This window comes from Excalfactoria chinensis, chromosome 16 (genome assembly GCF_039878825.1).
Source record: "Excalfactoria chinensis isolate bCotChi1 chromosome 16, bCotChi1.hap2, whole genome shotgun sequence".
Classification (NCBI taxonomy): Eukaryota; Metazoa; Chordata; class Aves; order Galliformes; family Phasianidae; genus Excalfactoria; species Excalfactoria chinensis.
In genome coordinates, this window is record NC_092840.1 from 3,084,687 (window position 1) to 3,103,426 (window position 18,740).

General features: G+C 50.1%; 1 protein-coding gene across 3 annotated transcripts in view; it reads left to right on the plus strand.

Annotated features, from left to right (window-relative positions):
- The window catches only part of BICDL1 (BICD family like cargo adaptor 1), a 41,678-nt gene extending 23,334 nt beyond the window's left edge, over positions 1 to 18,344 (plus strand). The window contains exons 3-12 of one of the 3 annotated variants that reach the window (XR_011905428.1): positions 1,296 to 1,412; positions 2,035 to 2,046; positions 3,299 to 3,445; positions 4,918 to 5,097; positions 5,364 to 5,582; positions 6,217 to 6,360; positions 7,810 to 7,940; positions 10,616 to 10,736; positions 11,345 to 11,453; positions 14,205 to 14,291. Coding sequence is in view for 2 of the 3 variants with exons in the window: in XM_072351273.1 (XP_072207374.1) it covers positions 1,296 to 1,412; positions 2,035 to 2,046; positions 3,299 to 3,445; positions 4,918 to 5,097; positions 5,364 to 5,582; positions 6,217 to 6,360; positions 7,810 to 7,940; positions 10,616 to 10,736; positions 14,205 to 14,405 (1,272 nt within the window). In the remaining variant the exon portion in view is untranslated. Of the gene's footprint in view, positions 1 to 1,295; positions 1,413 to 2,034; positions 2,047 to 3,298; positions 3,446 to 4,917; positions 5,098 to 5,363; positions 5,583 to 6,216; positions 6,361 to 7,809; positions 7,941 to 10,615; positions 10,737 to 11,344; positions 11,454 to 14,204 lie in introns of all 3 variants that reach the window. The other 2 variants (XM_072351272.1, XM_072351273.1) reach the window with 2 other exon arrangements.
- The last annotated feature ends 396 nt before the right edge of the window (positions 18,345 to 18,740 follow it).

The window sequence follows — 18,740 nt, forward strand, 5'->3', positions numbered from 1 at the left end:
AGATAATTTCTTCCTACTGGAAAGCATTTCTCATTCAGGAAACCAGTGCCTCTTGCCTCTGATTTGGATTATGTGGCTGCATGCTGCAGAAATTCAGGGACCATCCGTAGAAGGGGCAGTGTTGCTTTGATGAGCAGCTCAGGATCCGTGTGCTCCTTTCTCGGGTTGGGAGCTGTTGGAGCAAAATCACTGCACCCTTTGGTGGTGCTGCTGCCTTGAGCTCTCTAGCAGCCAGAGCACCCCTGGCCAAATCCTGACAGACACAAGAATGCGCTCCCAAACAACTGCTGAAGGTGATGGGGGTTTTCTCTTCTTGCCCCCATCCCTCCCACCCATCTCACTTCCCTGGCTGAGGCTGCTGATGGCATTTCCCATTGAGCACAGAGCTCTGCCTGCGCTCTGAACAGGACGGCAGTGCTGCGTCTTGAAGGGGATTAATTCACTTCCAATTAATCTGCCAGGGGGGAAGTCTGTGCCTAAGCGCAATGGAACCAAATGGAGGCTAATTAAACAGAAAGCCATCCATTTATGCTATCTCTTTAGGGATTTGTCATAAAAACCTTATGTTCTCTTACAAACCTAAACAAGTGTGTTCACCATGTGAAAAACAGCAATAAAACTGTCCAGTGGGTTGTAAAGTTCTAAGCCATCATTTATACAGCCTGCCCACGTCCCGTAGGTAAGGAATGGCCTTTCTGCTGTCCTCAAAGCACCCTGAAAACGGGGGCATCCCTCCTTCCACATGGGAGTGAGGGCCAAGCCCAGTGATGCTGCACTGGCAGTCATCTGGAGCGGATGCTTCTCCGTCTGGCCCTGATGGGAGCCAGGGCTCAGAAGCAGAGGACATTTGTTGTTTCAAATCTGCACCGAAGATGTGTGGAGGTTTACAAAGCGTAAATATAATGGTGTGTGCCAGGGAATGTGGACATTGAGTCCCCCTGGTCTCTTTCTTAGCCCCAACTGGGTGTGTTCAGGAGAACTAAATTCCCTGCGGGTCATGGGAAACGTCCTGCTGTTCTGCAGCAAGAGAAACTTACGAGCTGTGTCCTCCAAGGGAAAGTTTTCCCAAGGGAAAATCAGCATGGTCCATCTAACCGGCACCTCTCCTTCACTCCTGTCCCAAATGAGAATTTCCCAGGTCCAAACTCAACTAACTTCAGAGTTTCAGCCAGAACCAGGCCTTGTGCAGGAGTCATACGAGGGCAGGTCTGCAGACCTTCAGCTGCGTGGGAGATCAGTGCTTTCCAGCTGTAGGACAACCCCCAGTGGTAATGCCGGCTGCTGTCTCCTTGCAGGCATCCGAGGTGGAGCGGCAGCTCTCCCTGCAGGTCCACACACTCCGGGAGGACTTTCGGGAGAAGAACTCCTCCAGCAGCCAACACATCGTGCGGCTCGAGAGCCTCCAGGCTGAGGTGAGTCACCTGTGCTTGGCCTTTGCTCCTTCAGACAGCGGTCAGGGCTGCTGTCATCCATAGGGATGATCCACCTTCTGTGCTGGGTGAACAAAACCAGCTGCTTGGGGTCAGCAAGGAGAAGGCTGGTAGCTGTGCCGGCCAGGTTGGCAAAGGACAACATCCACCTGCAAAATGAATGGATGGGAAGGATCTTCCAGGACCTTCACCATGGAGCTGAGTCACGTCAGGCTTCTGCCTGTACAGCTTGACCTCTAAGGCCATGGTGGGAAGATCTGTAAGGTTTGGATCCTTTTTGCTGCTTCTCGTGCTTGCAAAGAAAGCAGCGATCCTCCCCTACCTCTGAGCCAGTCATGCATGGAAGTAGAGTCCCTGCCTGTTTTAGCTCTGATACATTAGCAGGATTGATAGCACTTTTTTTACTTCCCTCCCCGATGGGAATCACTGGAACTAATAGGATGGGGTAGAAGATGCCCAGCCCTACCACCCTGTCACTTTGTTTATTTTTAAGCACGAGCTTAAGAAGAGCTTTTCCTAAAATCTCTCAATTTCTTCTCTCCTGCTCCCACCTGCTCCCTGCTGGTCCCTCGCCTTCTCTTCCCCTCCCCTCGGTGTGGAGCAGCAGGTCCTTGAAGTAAGTATGGAGGCTTGGAGGGGGCTTGCCTACACGTGCACCCGATCACCATGCATGCATGTCGTTATGTATGCTTCACCTCAACTTCTCCCCATCTCCCGCTTTCCTAATCCTTTCCCCCTGTTTGCATGGCCCAGGGCCCACGTCGGAGTCACAGAATCATAGGGGTTGGAAGGGCCCCCTGGGGATCATTTAGTCCAGAGTGTTGGCTTTCTCTTACATGGTCATTCACAGCGTGTTTGTCACTGGTTTGGATACCAAATACTCTCGGTACATTACACCTCTTATTTTCCTTGTACCCCTTTTCTTCAACCCACACAAATCACGACAGTGGTGGGAAGAGACACCTCAGAAACCATTACTCACCTGCGAGCAGCTTTCTGATCCCTACAGCAGCCTTTACCCTGCAGAAACAGCAAGACGTGCTTTGCTGATATTCCTCTGTGCAGCCAAACATTTCCAGCAACCTGGAAAACAACAAAAGACGGGAGCCCATAGAGGCCAAGAAAACAGTAGGACATGCCACATTCGCCTGTCATCTGTGTTGAAAGGAGCTGAAAGGAGACTATAGGGCATATTTAGGGCTGTACTGGAGTGGAGAACGGCATCCACAGACTTCAAAGGTCCTGTGTGCACAGGTCTGGAAAAAGGCTCCTTTTTCTTGGTTAAACAAAAAGTGACCTTGGCTGGTGCTGATTCATCCTGTGCGCCATTCCCAGCTAAGTGAATCACAGAGGTTTTGCTTGGCACGTTGTCCCTCCTCACCTAAAATCGCTGCCCTTGACAATTAAAAGAGACGAACCAATTTTAAAGGCAGCCCATCTCTGGGAAATGAAAAATAAGCGTGGCACAGAAAAGGAGCCTTCATGAATTAAAAGGAAGAAAAATCCCCGGTGAGAACCTGGTGAATGTCCAACGATTAAGAAAAGCACACAGGCAGTGCATCACACGGCCCCGCGGGGAGCAGGAGTGCAGGGGCTCTCCCTGTGCTTTCCAGCATCCGTGCAGGAGAAAATCCCACCATCTGCACAGGCAGGGATGGGCCTGGAGAAGTAGCTGGTTTCATTCTTGCAAGTTTTAGGGTAGAAGAGGTACCTGTTTTTCTTTTGCACACACAGGTGCTGGATGCATATACGTGTATTTTGGGGTGGTTTTCTTTTTCCTGCTTCATTTCTCTCATGGGGATGTGGTTTCCTTCATCTGCACTTCCTGGAAAGTACAGGGTCCAACAGCAGCTCTCATCCCCCTGCAGATCAAAATGCTGACGGACAGAAAGCGTGAGCTGGAGCATCGCCTCAGTGCCATGATGGAGGAGAACGACCTGCTGCAGGGAACGGTGGAGGAGCTGCAGGACCGAGTCCTCATCCTGGAGAGACAAAGCCATGACAAGGACCTGCAGGTGAGAAGACAGCAGCGGGAGAGGGAGGAGGACAAGAGGTGGGAAATGGGTCAAGGATGTGGTTTGGGGTAAAGTCAACAAGGAAGATAACGAGGAACTGGGAGATGGAAGAACTGAACGGCCTCAAGTGGCACCAGGGAGGTTGAGGTTAATTATTAGGAAAAAAAGAGAGGTGATGCAGAGGCACAGCTGCTCAGGGAGTGGTGGGGTCACTGTGCTGCAGGTGTTCCAGAGCTGTGGAGATGTGGCACTGAGGGCTGCAGTTATTGGGCACGGCGGGGTGGGCTGAGGCTGGACTTGGAGATCTTAGAGGTCTTTTCCATCTGTAATGATTTCATGGTTCTATGAGAGAATAAAATGTGAGGATTTGTTCTCCATAGAGATGGAGAAAAATATGGAGCGCTTCAATACAAAGAGCAATTTGGGGGGAGAGCTGAGCAAAGGAATAGGAGGGGAGGCCAGGAAAAGAAGGGAAATGTAAAAGGAAGCGGAAAACACTGATTGGGGTATATATTACTTAATGCTTTAATAGCAGCACTGGGGCCAGAAGGGACTCATTTACTCTAGCCTGGAGGACAGCGAGGCTCTCAGAGCTCAGGTGGTTTCCCTGCAAGCTCCACAGAGTCTGCAGCCATCTCAGCAAACATCGCTCCCTGGAGAACAGCTGGCACAGCTGTAGCTTTGGGCATCTTCATGCAGAGCACCATTTTACCTCACTTGACTTTTACTTCACACCTGACAACCGCTTGCACCCCCAGCTCTTCAGAACAGTCAGAATCTTTTTCCCCCCCCCCCCCTCCTCAGAGGAACAAGAAAGCTGCCCATGTGTCAGACAGCAGCATCCTCCACCAGCACGTTCAGCTCTGCTGCTCACACCACACCTGGCTGTGCCCCAGCCCCGTGTGCAGCTCCTGCCCAGGCAGACTGCAGCTCAGTGCCTATGAAATCTCACAGTTGGGTGACCACAGATAAAGCCCAAAACAAATCAGTGCCAACGCTGCGTCCCGCGTGTTTCAGACACCCCATAAACTCAGACTGCAAAGCAGTGAATGAGGACGTTCGACATCAGGGTTTTGTAGCAGAATGTTTGTAGTTATGAGACGTATTTCAAGGTGTATTTATATTGCTTTCCTTTCTTTTTTGATTCAGTTTCTGTTGTGTTAGTTTGGCTGAGCTTTTTTCACCTGAGTCTCAGCTTCTCCACAATGATCCTCATTTTAGCACTGATTAACCTGCTGATTTCACCTTCCAGAATATATTCTGGAGCCTAAGCAGTGTCTAATAATGCTTGGAGATTATTTAGCTCCAATAAACAGCAACATCAGCCAAGAGTGTTTTCCTTCTGGTTGGAAACCCTCTTTCACGCCACCTCTTCCTCCCTTTCAGCTCCTTCATGAATCGAGAGATTCATCCAGCCCGTATCACCTCTCCACTAACATTATTTCCTCTGCTCCCTTCATTTTCTTTGGAAGCTGCACCAAAGCCAGCTGGAGCTCCAGGAGGTGCGGCTGTCCTACCGGCAGCTGCAGGGGAAGGTGGAAGAGCTCAGCGAGGAGAGAAGTCTCCAAAATTTCAACACAACCAGCACGTCCCTGCTGTCTGAGATAGAGCAGAGCATGGAGGCAGAGGAGCTGGAACAAGAACGAGAACAGGTATTAGCCCTCCCACCCCTGAGAATGCCCATGGACCTCACCGGCCCCAGAAAGAGATGTAATATGTTGGATCTGAGCTTGAAGCTGAGCTCGTGGCTAGAAATGGGGGTTGTGGCCCCAGCACTAGAATGGGTAAATTTCAAAACCAATATAACAACCCAGGTGAATGTTTGTGAGCTTTAGCAATCAAACTCCTTGTTGCGGTGGAGGCAGAGGACCTCTGCAGCCTTGACACCCCAAGCTTACCTGGGGCTCTCTCGTTCCAGCTGAGGTTGCAGCTCTGGGAGGCATATTGCCAAGTGCGGTACCTCTGCTCCCATCTCAGAGGAAATGACAGCGCAGACTCCGCCGTCTCCACGGACTCCTCCATGGATGAGTCTTCAGAAACCTCATCAGCCAAAGATGTCCCGGCCGGCAGCTTACGGGCAGCTCTCAGCGAGCTGAAAAGACTGATACAAAACGTGCTGGATGGGGCAGACTCCACGGTGAGTTGGCAGCACTGCTATGTGCAGGGTCACCAACCAGCAGCCCAGGTTACCCAGAGCCACATCCAGCCTGGCCTTGGATGCCTGCAGGGATGGGGCATCCACAGCCTCCTTGGGCAACCTGTTCCAGTGCGTCACCACCCTCTGGGTGAAAAACTCCCTCTTGCCAAAGATCCAACCTAAGCCTCCCCTGTCTCAGTTTGAGACCATTCCCCCTTGTCCTATCACTGTCCACCTGGACTTTTGCAAAGTAACAAAAACGAGGCCTATTTTCATCACCTGCAAGCTGAGTACATTGCTAGCATGACTTATTTGAGAGGCTGTGTTGATGCAGGCTGTGCAGACCCTGCAACTGCAGAGCCACATGCAAACTGTCACCCTCCTCATTTCAATACCTGTAGCAGCTGGTAGAAAGCTGAGTACGGAGGTGAAGTGGCATTTGTAAAAGCAAAAGCAGAGTCCTGGAACAGGTCTGCAAACATAGAGAATAGCCCTGTGTGTGGTCAGCAGGTCCCAGTGAATTCGGTTTATGCTGAGCTAAGAGCACTGCCCTTCAAATTCATGCAGCTGCCCTTTAAAAAACAAAAAGCAAGCAATAAGAACCTGACCAAGAGATTTCCTCTCCTGCTGCCAGAGCTCTCGGCGGAGTGATGATGACTCCTTGGAGGAACAGATCAGGAGAACAAGTGAGGACTCGCGAGCCCTGAGGGAGTTAATGGAGGGAGAACGGGGGAAACTGAGGCAAAGTCTGGAGGAGCTGCAGCGGCTGCACAGCCAGGTCAGTAATGCCCACACTTTGCAGATGGCCTCTTGGCACAACGTTCATCTCCAACACATGATTTCTGTAGAAGAGATCACCATGATAAACAGCCCAGGAAGATCTGGGTGAGCACCAGCTATAGTTGGAAATCTAAGCTAAACTCAGTGCAGAGGCTTCGTGCATGTGGGATCAGAGCTTCTGCATTTTGCAGGTGTCCAGGTGCCCAACCTCAACATCATCCCAAGTAACCAACTACTCTCTGAACCTTCTGCCCAATCTGCTTTACCAGCTGCTCTGTCTCACTTAAACTTTTCTCAGCAGATCCCATAGTATGAGGCTGCTCGCTATGGGGTGCTGGAACCCATAAGTATCCATTCAGACTCATCTCGCCCTAAGTCCTCCTAATGTTTTTATAGGTTCTAATTAGCTTTTACCTGAGCATAGATGCATTTTCTGAAGAGCACTGCATGTGTTGCACATGGCACAAGGCTCACACTCTCCCAGCACGTCCCCACTGCAGCATCACAACACGTGCTAATTGCACACCCAGGGAGCCCTCATCAGGGCTAATGCTAAATCAAACATAACTGCAGCAAATGGTCCAACCCCAAATCCAAGCTCCACACCCAACGTGTTGAATCAGACTGCTTCTATCCACACCGAATCCAGCTGAAGCGTCATCTGAGGTCATATTCTAGCAGAGCAAGCAGAGACACCCAAAGACACACTTGGCAAACCCCATCTCCTGTAGGACAGGTCTCCAAGTGCCACAGGAGATGTGGAGGCTGTGGTAGAAGCAGCCTTTGTGCAGCACTGATTGCATTGGAGCAGGGAATGGGGTTACAGCTCCCTTGGCTGGTTTTGCCAGCAGCGCTGGATCGCTCTTTCACCATAGGAGAAAGGAAAAGAAAACACGACCCTGTCCAGAAGGTCAGCACAACCAATGGACTCACACGGGGCGGTGGGAGCCGTCTGAATCCTTCCTGTGAGGATTCAGAGGAGGTGGGTCAGGTGCTGGAAGGGTTTCCAGGTGGTAGAGGAGAATAACAGAGCAAGCGTGTGCCACAGACAGAGAAATCAAATGTGTATGAAATGTTGTGAGTCTGTGCCCGCTTTCACCCCCTCGCTCTGCACAGGACCAAACCAATCAATCATTCCTCAGACCGTTTGAGGCTCCGCACACATTTTGAAGTCTAATTAAAATTGTGAGACGTGCCAGTAACACCTTCCGTGGTGCGAAAGGGAACTTGCTCATCCCCTGTCCTCAGCTTCACACTGCTTCAGAGTGATGTAACTGCTCCCCCTCCTAAAAATATATACCAGGAAAAACAATCCCTCTTGCTGCTAGATGATACTTGTGGCTTCTACAGGCAGGGCACCTCAGTCTCCAGGTCGCCCTCTGGCTTGTTTTGCACCCCCCTTGCACTGTGCTCACCCTGGGTGTTCCACTCTCCCCTGTGAGCGCAGGTCACACTGCTGAGCGTGGAGATGACGACGCTGAAGGAGGAGCGGGACCGGCTGCGGGGCGCTGCAGAAGACAAGGAGATGAGCGAACGGCTCCTGCAGGCCATCCGGGATCGGGACGAGGCCATCGCCAAGTGAGTGGGGACACATAGCCTGAGCCAGGCTGGGTTAGGGGTACAGGAGCACGTTGCCTCCAGGGTGGCCAGTCTGAGCCCTGCTGCTGATGGGAAACGCTGGAGGAGCTCAGGAGCTCCTAGGAGCTACCCCAGGGCACGACCAGGGGATGCTGTGAGCTCAGAAGGCTTTAGGGAAACAAATGGAACCCCTAGCTCTGCCCTCTTCCTTTTGCTTCGTTTGCTCTTCCAGACACACAAGACTTGCTTCCCTGCCCATCTCTATTGCAGCCTTGCCTGGACCTCGTCCCTAAAGCATTCCTCTGCTCACTCTCTCCATTCCTGTTCCAGGTTCTTTTTTGCATCTCCACTCCTGTAAAATTCTCTTTATCTCTGGTCAGGACTCTCATGCTGTTCTGAATCTTTATTTTTCCCCATCTTCCCCCTCACAGCCCTCTGCCATTTTGCTGCCCCATACCCTGTACCTCCTCCATTGGCTCTGCACCTGGCTGAGCTGCCCTGCAATGCTGCAGAACAGTGCAACCCTCAGCTCGTTCCCCCAAGAACGGGCAGAACAATTCACCCCCCGTCCTCTAGGTAGAAAGGATAGGCCTGATAATCTCCTCCAAATGAGATGGCCAGAACACCACCAGCTTATATATTCCCTTACAGACACATCTAATACTCAGGTGCTTGTGGGAATATGAGGTGAGAGCATTGCAGCTCTGAGGATGCAGGGAGCTAAATCTCCATGCAGAGACTCTACATCTTTTCTTAAATGAACTGGCTCACCCATGCTGCTCTTGCCCAGATATCCAGCTTCCAGATTCCCATTACTGTCCTCTGTTACACCTCCATCTGTTGGCATAAACCAGGAGCATCCCAGCTGCACAGCCGGGTGCAGGGACGTCGTTCTGACATTTCCTGTGCGTGTGGGCTGCTGGCTCTTGCTGTGGCCATGGCAACGTGCAATAAATCCCACTGTAACATCCAAGCAGCAGTGGGGAGCTTCAGAGCAAAAGGCTATTTCAGGTGCTCAGACCCACAGCCAGGAGCAGAAGGGTACAGCTTCTCCACAGTGCTTAATGACCCTATAAAGCCCAGAGGAAGGGGACGTGACAAGTGTGCATGGATGAGTGGTGGGTGATTAACGAGCAGTAGCTGCAAGTGAAAGGAGACAGCATATAGATGCTAGAAATGAAAGCATTCCCCTGCAGACAGAGGGGATGCTGCACAGCAGTGAGCTGCCCGCCAGGCACGCAGTGCTCTGCCCACCTGCACCTCAAGGGTTAAATCACGGCTGTGGAAGTGCTTTCCCCCCAAAAAAGCAACCAACCAACCCATTGCTGCTCAAAAACAAAATCACTGCCTGCAGCAGACATCTGGCATGGAAAACATTGAGCTCAGAGCTGAAGTTTGGCAAACATGGGAAGCGATAGGAAAAGAGAGTTCTAGAATAGGAAGCGTTCAGCAATCGCTACCTGGAATATAAACACAGATTCCCACATTGCTCTTCTGCAGGGGAGCGTGAGGGAGCTGTTAGGAAGTGAAGGGTTATAGATGGGTTCATAAAATGCAGTGATTCCTCCCCAAAATATTTTTAAGAAAAAATGGTTCCCAGCAAGTCACATTCTGGTTTCCCATCGCACAGCAGTTAATTGATAACTCCAGGTTTGTGGCCAGGAAGCCTGCACCTACCTGCATGCTTCCCAGCACAGCGAGCATTTCCCAGCACAGGAAGATTAGGGAATTGCTCCTTCCCAGCAGATAACTCCCTTCTGCTGCCCTGTAGCAGCTGGAGCATCCCATGACAAACTGCTGGAGTTCATGCCATGAGAAATTCCTGCCTTTGGTCCTTTGCTCAGCCCAAGCCCCATCTCTAGAAATTGAGAGCAGAGTTGTACCTTTTGCAGGGTTGTTTTTCCATATTGAAACTTGCTGGTCAGCTGAGCACAGGGAGGGTCTTTGTTTTTTAGAGCATTCTTTTTCATTTCCCATACTTCAGCAAACAGAAGAAATGCAAACATGATCTATATAGAGATTCTAACTGATTTTAGTCCTCCATTTTTAATGGCGGGTCCTGCACGTTGCTCAGGTGTACAATAGGATTCTGTAGAGCTGCATGTCTGAATATCTGTTCCTATTTTTCATGGCGTTGTTACCTAAAATCTGCTCATGGTAAGGATGTCCGCAGTTCTGGCCCACTCTTCTGATAAATAAACACAATACAATGTCACAACAATAAATAGACACAATTCTGATAAATAGACCAGAATACATGGAGAGCTGCTTAGGATTTAGGGACTTGCCAATTAAACAGAATCATAGAATGCTCTGAGTCGGAAGGGACCTTTAAAGGGCATCTGGTCCAACTCCCCCACAGTACACAGGGACACCCACAGCTCCATCAGTGCTCACAGCCCCATTCCCTGACACTGGGCGTCTGCAGGGACAGGGCACCACCATCTCCATGGGCACCTTACTGTAAGCAACTCCTTCCTTATACACAATCTAAACCTCTCTTTTCCATTTGGAACTATTTTCCCTTGTCCTACCACACAGACCCTGCTGTCCCCTTCTTTCTTTTACACCCCTCTACACAAAAATAAATAACCCGTTGACTTCCAAGGGGTATGTTGAGTATTTCCTTAAAACAATAACGAAGTGAAAAGTCCCATTTCTTGCTCTCCCCCCAGGAAGAACGCTGTGGAGGTGGAGCTGGCCAAGTGCAAGATCGACATGATGTCCCTCAACAGCCAGTTGCTGGATGCCATCCAGCAGAAGGTGAACCTCTCGCAGCAGCTGGAGGCCTGGCAGGTGAGCAGGGCAGGGTTTGGGGGCTTTCATAGTACGTAACAGAGGAACCCACCTGGGTGTCCACGTTGGGGATGCCCCCTGGGTAGCCTCAGCATTGAGATACGCAGATGCAGCACATCTGTTCCTATAGCGGAGCAGAAGGTGGGAGGCGGGGAGGTTGTGGTCATTGCTCTACTGCATAGCACTGTTTTTTGTCAACGCGGAAGATGCAGCACAATGGAAAAGCTAAAATGAGAGCACTCCATCAAGGTAAAATGAACAAATAAATAGATACTGGAATCCCAAACCCACAGCAGGTGAGGGCAGATGCCCCAGAGATGTTCTTAGGGTCAGCGGGACAGACCCGTGGCCAAGCAGAGAGCCTGGATGGCAGACAAAGCTGAGTCCTCTGAGAAACTGGTACTGAGGGAGCATGACTGATAGAAAATGAGCAGATACAAGAGAAAAGGTCCAGGTCAGTTACAGGAAATTGGTGCAGACCCTGCAAGACCCCAACTCTACTACCACCCAACCTGACCGATAGAAACCTCTCCCATACAACCTCGCTCCTGTTTCAACTCCACCGTGTTTTCGTTTCTTTTTTCTTCTTCTCTTTCTCCTGCTTACAGTTTGCTTCCTCAGGGCTTTTTACTATCTGGCTCCTTTGGTTTCTGATCTAGTGGCCTTTCTCAGTTCCTGTACCAACAGCTTTAGTCGTACACCCCTCCTGCCTTTGAGGTGAGATCCCTGCACCCACCGAACACCCACCATCACTTTGCCTGCTCCATTCACTGCTGTCTCCACCTGCATCCGCCTCTGTCCTCACAACCATCTGGGAAGAAACCAGCGGGGGTTCCTCGTCACCCCTCAGGGCCCTGCATCCCCCAGCACCAGGGGTAGAACCCTGCAGTGAGGCTTTGCCCACAGGTCATCATGGGGAAAGCCAAGCTGAGGTCCACATGTCATTAATCCTGCGTGCTCAGCTTGTCCAGCATCAGGAAAACTCCTGATGGGAATCCCTGCTGGGATTTTACTTCTCACCCTCATCATCTGGTAAGGGATATGCTGCACCCTGCAAGTTTGAATGAGTGGTGTAAATTCAGACCTGCTTACTAGTGCTGCCTGTATTGCGTAGGACATCTCCAGCTTAGGGCTTTGACAGCTGGCACTTACACTCAGTAACACAATATTTACCTATCTATGTACGTATATGTAAATCATACACACACACTGCAGCTTTCCTGGAGCACTGCATCCAGACGTGGAGTCCTCAGTACAGGAGAGACATGGGCCTGTTGTAGGTCACAAAAGTGTTCCAAGGGATGGAACAGCCCCAGTGAGGACAGGCTGAGCTGGGGCTGTGCAGCCCAGAGAGGAGAAGGCTCTGGGGAGAGCTGAGAACAGCCTTCAGTATCTAAAGGGAGTCTGTAAGAAAGAAGGGGGCAGACTCTTTCGCAGGATCTGTTGTGATGGGATGAGAGGCAATGGTTTCAAGCTAAAAGAGGGGAGATATAGATTGGATATAAGGAAGAAGATTTATACAATAAGGACGGTGAAGCACTGGCACAGGGGTACCCAGAGAGGCGGTGGTGCCCTGTCCCTGCAGACACCCAGTGTCAGGGAATGGGGCTGTGAGCACTGATGGAGCTGTGGGTGCCCCTGTGCACTGCAGGGGAGTTGGACCAGATGCCCTTTAAAGGTCCCTTCCAACTCAAATGATTCTACGATGGTTCTATATAATCATACCCATCTCTCATTATGTGATTAACCAAAGATGGATCTGCCATGCTGGAGCCTGGATGTCCGCCTCTTCTGATAGTAAAGTTGCTTTCCAAATCCATCTCCTATAAATTTCTACATGGCAGCTTCACCTCTGGAAACCATCAATGTTGATGTTTACCTTAACCTTTTCAACTCTCCCTCTGCCTCTTCCCTTTCCAGTCCAAAGCTTCCCCTGTCTACTTAGCTCTGCACCCTTGTGCTTTGTAGAGAAACCTCTCACACCGAATTCAGGTCCTGGCCATGGCCATCAATCCTTTTCCCTCCTGGAAGTGGCATTTTCCCATGTCATCTTCTCCCCTTTGGGACCCACTTGTGGCTCCCAGGGCTGGCAAAGGGAACTCTGATTTTCCCAGGCTGCCAATAGCGCAGCTATGAGCAGCATCAAGCCTGATGTCTAAACCCAGGTGGGAAACTGAGATTGGAACAATAAAGGAAGGGAGGAAAGTGCTAAAGAGAGGTGCATACCAGTTCAACACCAGTCGTGTTGCAGCTTCCCAGATGGAGAAGCAACTCCCTGCTCAAAAGAAAAACCCCAAAAAACAAACAAACCTCATGTCAGACAGTGATTTCAGCTCTTGGGTGTCCCTAAAACAAGGATCCTAAGCAGCCCTTGGCTTGCTTTGCACACATGTGCTGAGCAGCCCCATCTTCCATGCTGTCCCAAAGAGATGCAGGGCTGGGAGGTCACCTGAGCCCACTATGGCCACAGGCAATGGCCTACGGTGGCCATCCAGGTCACCCAGACTCCACCTGAGGGTTTCTCCCAGCAGAAGCTGTGTGCCATCACTGCTAGGTCCACAACATCAGCAGCTGCTGAGACTCTTCCAACCCTCCCAACTGGTGGGGTCCATGGGTACCCCAGAAAGCACAGCTGAGCACTGCCCTGCACGCAGAGCCCCAAAAATGGCACTTCTTATCCTGCAGTCTGCTCAGATTGCTTTGTTCTCACCAGGCAGCTCCCTCAGTCCTAATCAGGGACCAAAACAGTGGAGAATAGGTGACAACCCCTGTGGGGATATTCTGCGTGCGTGGATTTTCACTCGTCCTCAGCTTAATTACACAATTACAGCAGAAATAACGTATCTGAAAGTTGAAGATTTTGTCAGATTGGTAGCTGGGGTTTCAAGGAACACATCAGTACGTGTCATTAGCAGCAATGGAGCTGACCAACTCTTCTGCCTAGAGCAGCTTCACTGTGCTGCAAACACGGATGAAACCACAGCATCTCTGGTACTTAAAAAACAACAAACCAAAAAACCGGAGTGCAGTTGTTGGTGCCAAGCTGTCGGTCAGAGAGCTCCCACCGCTCTGCCAGCACCACTGGGAAGGAGCTGGGGCGAAAGGACGAGCACCAAAATGACAAACCCCACATAAGGTTTTGTGGGCCTGTGCCTGACCCCAGTCCCTCTGCTCTTGGGAGCACCTTCCCCCAGGAAGGCGCTTCAGTGGGGCTGCACAAGCAGCTCTGCCACTTCCTGGTTTGCAATTCATCCCCCAAGCAATGCGAGTTACCTTCTCATTTGCTAGGAAACCTCACAGTAGCAACTGGGGCTGAGCCTGCTGCTGGGCAGGGAGCTGGGGCTGTCCCCATGCTTCTCATCATCCCTCCTCCATCTCATCGCAGCACGTTTCACACCCACATCCCCACACAAGCTCCCCTCGAGCATCAGCTGCCTCTAACACCCATCTCCTCTCCCCCTGCCGCAGGATGACATGCACAGGGTCATTGACCAGCAGCTGATGGACAAACACCCGAAGGAATGGAGCCAGCTTGCTTATTCCTTCTCCAGTGGCTACGTGGCAAAGCAGAGTGCCAGACCCTCCCCTGTGCTCCGGCCAGAGCCGCAGGGGGATGAGCCCAGCGGGGCAGAAGGGCACCGTCTCTTTTCCTTTTTCAAGAAAAATTAACTTGAAAAAGAGAAACCTCTCCAGCCATTCTTGCTTCGAGATGGGGAGGGGGCAGCTGCCCAGCTTGCTGATGGACCCAACACTGATCCACCAGGAATAAGAAGGGGCAAAGGAGTTAACCTTGAGACTCTGCACTACTGACGCCGCACCTGGTCTGAACCAAATGTTTACATGAGTTGGAATTCTGCAGATTGACATTGTGCTACTGATAGAAAGCAACTTTTTCTTATTCTTCAAGTGAAGCGATGAACTTCAGGGTATATTTTAGGCGCTTTGACACAGTTTAGTTTCTGCTGTGAAGAATAATCTGATTGATCGTCTTAAAAGCATTCTGATGCTGGAGAAGGAAATAAGCAGCCCCAAGACAAAGCAGAACAGGGGATTGGGAACTGCCATCGCAGCGAGCGCAGGGGGAAGAAGAGAGCCCAGTGCAAGAGAAGAGAGGAGTCCCTCACACAGCCCTCCAGGCCTGGCAGCTGATGCCCTTCATCCATCCCACTGGGAGCAGAGCTGCTCTGGCTGCAGCATTGCCATGTTTTGGGAAGATGAACCCTCACTGCACGTCCTACCTGGGTGCCGCCTGTGCCCGTGGCTCTGCGGAGCTGCTCATTCCTTGCTGGGAACCCAGGCTCCTTGCAGGTCAGGGCAGACAAAGGTTTGTGTCTTCTTCCACCTGTCAGAAGAGTTGCAGAGTCTGTAGGTGCACAAAAATGTTAAGGACTTCTCCTCATTCCTACTGGCCATCTACAGCAGGCTACAAACTGAATAGCGTTGTGGATGTTCAGTCCTGAGGTCCTCCAAAGGTCAAAGGTAGATGTGGAACTTCAGCACATCACACGCACCTTTCCCCCAAAGCCATGTATCCCTCCCAAACTGAGTAAGAAACCTGTTATTATAACAGGATAGACTCCCACCCACCCACAATACCCACCAACAACTCACTGAGATCCTGTCCATAATGAAATGAAAGACTTCCTAACGCTAGGTTGGCAGATGTGATCCTTAGGAAACACACAGGCACCTTCCTTCGCTAAAGCCCTGGGCAATTAGGGCATCTGCAGAGCTCTGGGGATCCGGCAGCTGGCTCTTTGGCCCACACAGTACCATCAGCTGTGACCTGATGGGAACGATGAGGATTTATCCTGCCCATAAGTCATTTCCCATTCAGCCCCTCAGCAAGCAGGCAGCCAGATCTCCTTTTAACCAAAGGTGATCAAAGCCTGCTTTGCTGCAACCAAGACTTGACCAACAAGAAGGAAAACAGCGTTTTTGGTGTATGCACACAGTGGTGCTGGAAACCCTGCAATACATTTCCCTATGCACTGGGTGGGCACCTCAGAGCTCTTCCCTTTAGTAGAGTCTGCCTTCATGAGACCGCGAGGCAGCCAGGCCAAACTCAGAGCCATCCTGCCTCCACCGTGCCATTTTCACATGTTCTCCCAGCTCACGATGCTCACAGACCCCAGTTTGTTTCCATGCTGCTTCAAGGAGGCTCCCATCTGGAACCAGGAACATGCTCAGCTCTGCCTTGCTCAGCACAGGTGCTAAAACACCTTCTTAAGGGGAGCTGCCAACCCCTGCTCCATATTTACAGTCACAGGCTTGCTGCTAGAATTAGCTATCCAACACCTCCTAAGAAGCAGGTAAGAGGTTGGTGGGTTGTTGTTTGATTGACTTATTGCATAGAACATATACAATACCTCAGTAGAAATATCCTTTCTGCCTACAAAGATTTGAGCATCCCCACATTTCCTTATTAGCACGGAGCTGCCACGCTGGAACAAAGTCAGGAAGCATCAGGTCAGCTCTGCAAAGAGCAGAGTGTTCTTGGGGATTGAGAAGGATGAGTGGTGAAACCCATTTACCTGAAAGCAATGAAACCTGGATTCCAGGTCCTACCCAGGAAATAATTAAAGCACCATCAATGTTGTTTGGTGCTAACAGGGAAGGGAGCCTGGAGCCTCATCAGCAGGAAAGGAAACCAAACCTCTCCTCTTGCCGAGAGTCTGCTTGTATCCACTTGTGCAAGTGGAAGGACTCTGTGCAGTGCCAAGAGTGCTCTCAGCACAGAAAACACTCACCCTCCCATTCTACCTACATTGTGACTCTTCATAGGCCGGAGACACGAGGCACGTGCTCAGCATCTCCTGCTGTCAGGACTCACTCATGCCCACACGCATTAAGAAACTCTGATACCTGCAGAATTAGGTGTGGGTAGATGGATGCCAGCAATAGCTGTGAGCAGTTGTCTGACACAGCGGTTCTTTGAAAATGACACTGCATGTTTTTGAGTCGTGTGAACATCTCAGCCCTCACAGCTCCTTATTCTGCTGTCAGCAATCACCTCCTGGGCCCCAGCAGCTCTCTGCAGACCTCATGCTGAGCAGCTGAGTGGGACCCTCCCCCCTTGAAGATGTCTGTCTGTCTGTATGCAATCCTAAGTAAAGGGCCTTCAGTTACCCAGTGAAGATGCAGTAATGAGATGAAGAAAGGTGCCTTCTGCTACACATTTGCTGAGAGGAAAGTGACTCATGTGGTTGCAGGGGTAGGCAATTGAAATGCACAGCACATCTTTGCATTTAAGGAGAAACCTACCTTAATCCCATCACAATTTTAGTTATTTAATAGCAGTGATGGTAGAGATTGCAAAAGGAAAGTCAGCGCATTCCAAGGTGCCAGTTGGGTATGGTTTCTTCAAAGTAACCCCCTAATCCTAAAGACTTAGTTGCACTACTAAACCCAGAAATAGAAGAGAATTGGGTTTAACGAACTGGACAACAGACCAAAGGAGACCTCCTTGTGCTGAGCTGCTACTCAACAGGAACAGAAACTGCCTTAACATAGCAGCTAAGCTTCGTTTTGTTGTTTGAAAACTTACTCAGTCCTTCACATTCTTGTATGTCATGTTGTGTTTTAAGAAGGTCCCAAATATTTCACCTCGAACTGTCATTGAAGCACTCATCCCCTTCTGTGGTGGCCAGGAACCTGGAACTGTCCTTGCAGGGCTGGGTTAGAAGATGCTCCGCTTGTGGTATTCTATATTTTAGGATACACATGGCATAAAGAAAACATCAGCTCCAGCAAATGGAACGGAGGAAGTGCATTAATCCAGCAGGTGCTCAGGATCCCACAGGAGACTTAACAAGTGGGATAAGCAGCTCTACATACAACACTCACCCCTCTGAGGTGACGGTAAATAATCCAGTAGTGCTGCACAGTCACCATTCAAGTTTGCACATGGAGAAGATGCCTGCTGACATAAAGATTGCAAAGAACTTCCCCACAGCTGAGCAACAGGTGATTGGGCAAATATTTTCTGTGTTAGCATAAGGGAAAAGGGATGATTCTCCCTTTAGTAAACTCTGCAGGAGAAGCAACAGTAAACAAGGAAGGTGTAAATGAAAGGCAAGTCACTAGCACTTTATGTTAATTCAAATGTAGATCAGCAACTTGCCATCAAGATGAACGCTACGCCAATTAATGACAACAGAAGAATTTTGCACAGAGCAGCAAGAAGTGAGGTTAGAGGCAGTGCTATATGCACAAGGACTTCATAGCTGTATGCACTTGGCCTACTTAGAATGGTAAATTCCAGATATGCCTCTGCAGCAGGCAAACTCTCCACTCCCCACTCGGCTATAAAAAGCAAGATTGTTGTAACCAAAAGCCAAGAAAGGAAGCGTCTGGGTGCTGCAGTAACCATTCCCTTACACCGAAAGGGAAAAGCACACAGCAGGGACAAGCAGAAAGAATGTACCTATAGATATGTACATAAACCACAGTGCTGTAATTTTTGTATGTAGCAGTCATGTAAATAAATGTATGGTTTTTATAAGATGCATATTATGAAAATCTATAAAGGCATATTTTTAGTAAAAAAAAAAAAAAAATGCTTTTCTTTTGTAAATAGTTCTCTTCAGAATAAAACTGATCGTTTATATACTGTCTCAGCTCTGAAGTCACTGCTTATCCTGCCCACCTGCAGAACAGACTCACTTCTTGAAGAAGCATCTTGGCACCAAGCAACATCTTTAGCACCTGATCATCCCAGGAAGTTCACCCAGACAGCTCCTGCAGGTGTTCTGCAGAGAACAAGGCTGGAGAAAGAATATTTCAAGCATTTACACCTCCTGCTGCACAGGAAAGCAGGCAAATTCAGGTCTCCTGCACCATCCAGCCATCTGTATCCTTTAGGGGCCTTTACATGGAGGGGTATTCTAACAAGCTTAACTAAATCTCAAATGCACAATGAGACACATCCAGCGTGCCCCAGCTGCAGCTCAGGCCATCTACGTGTCCTGAAGATTCTCCCATCAACAGTCATACCTGAACAAG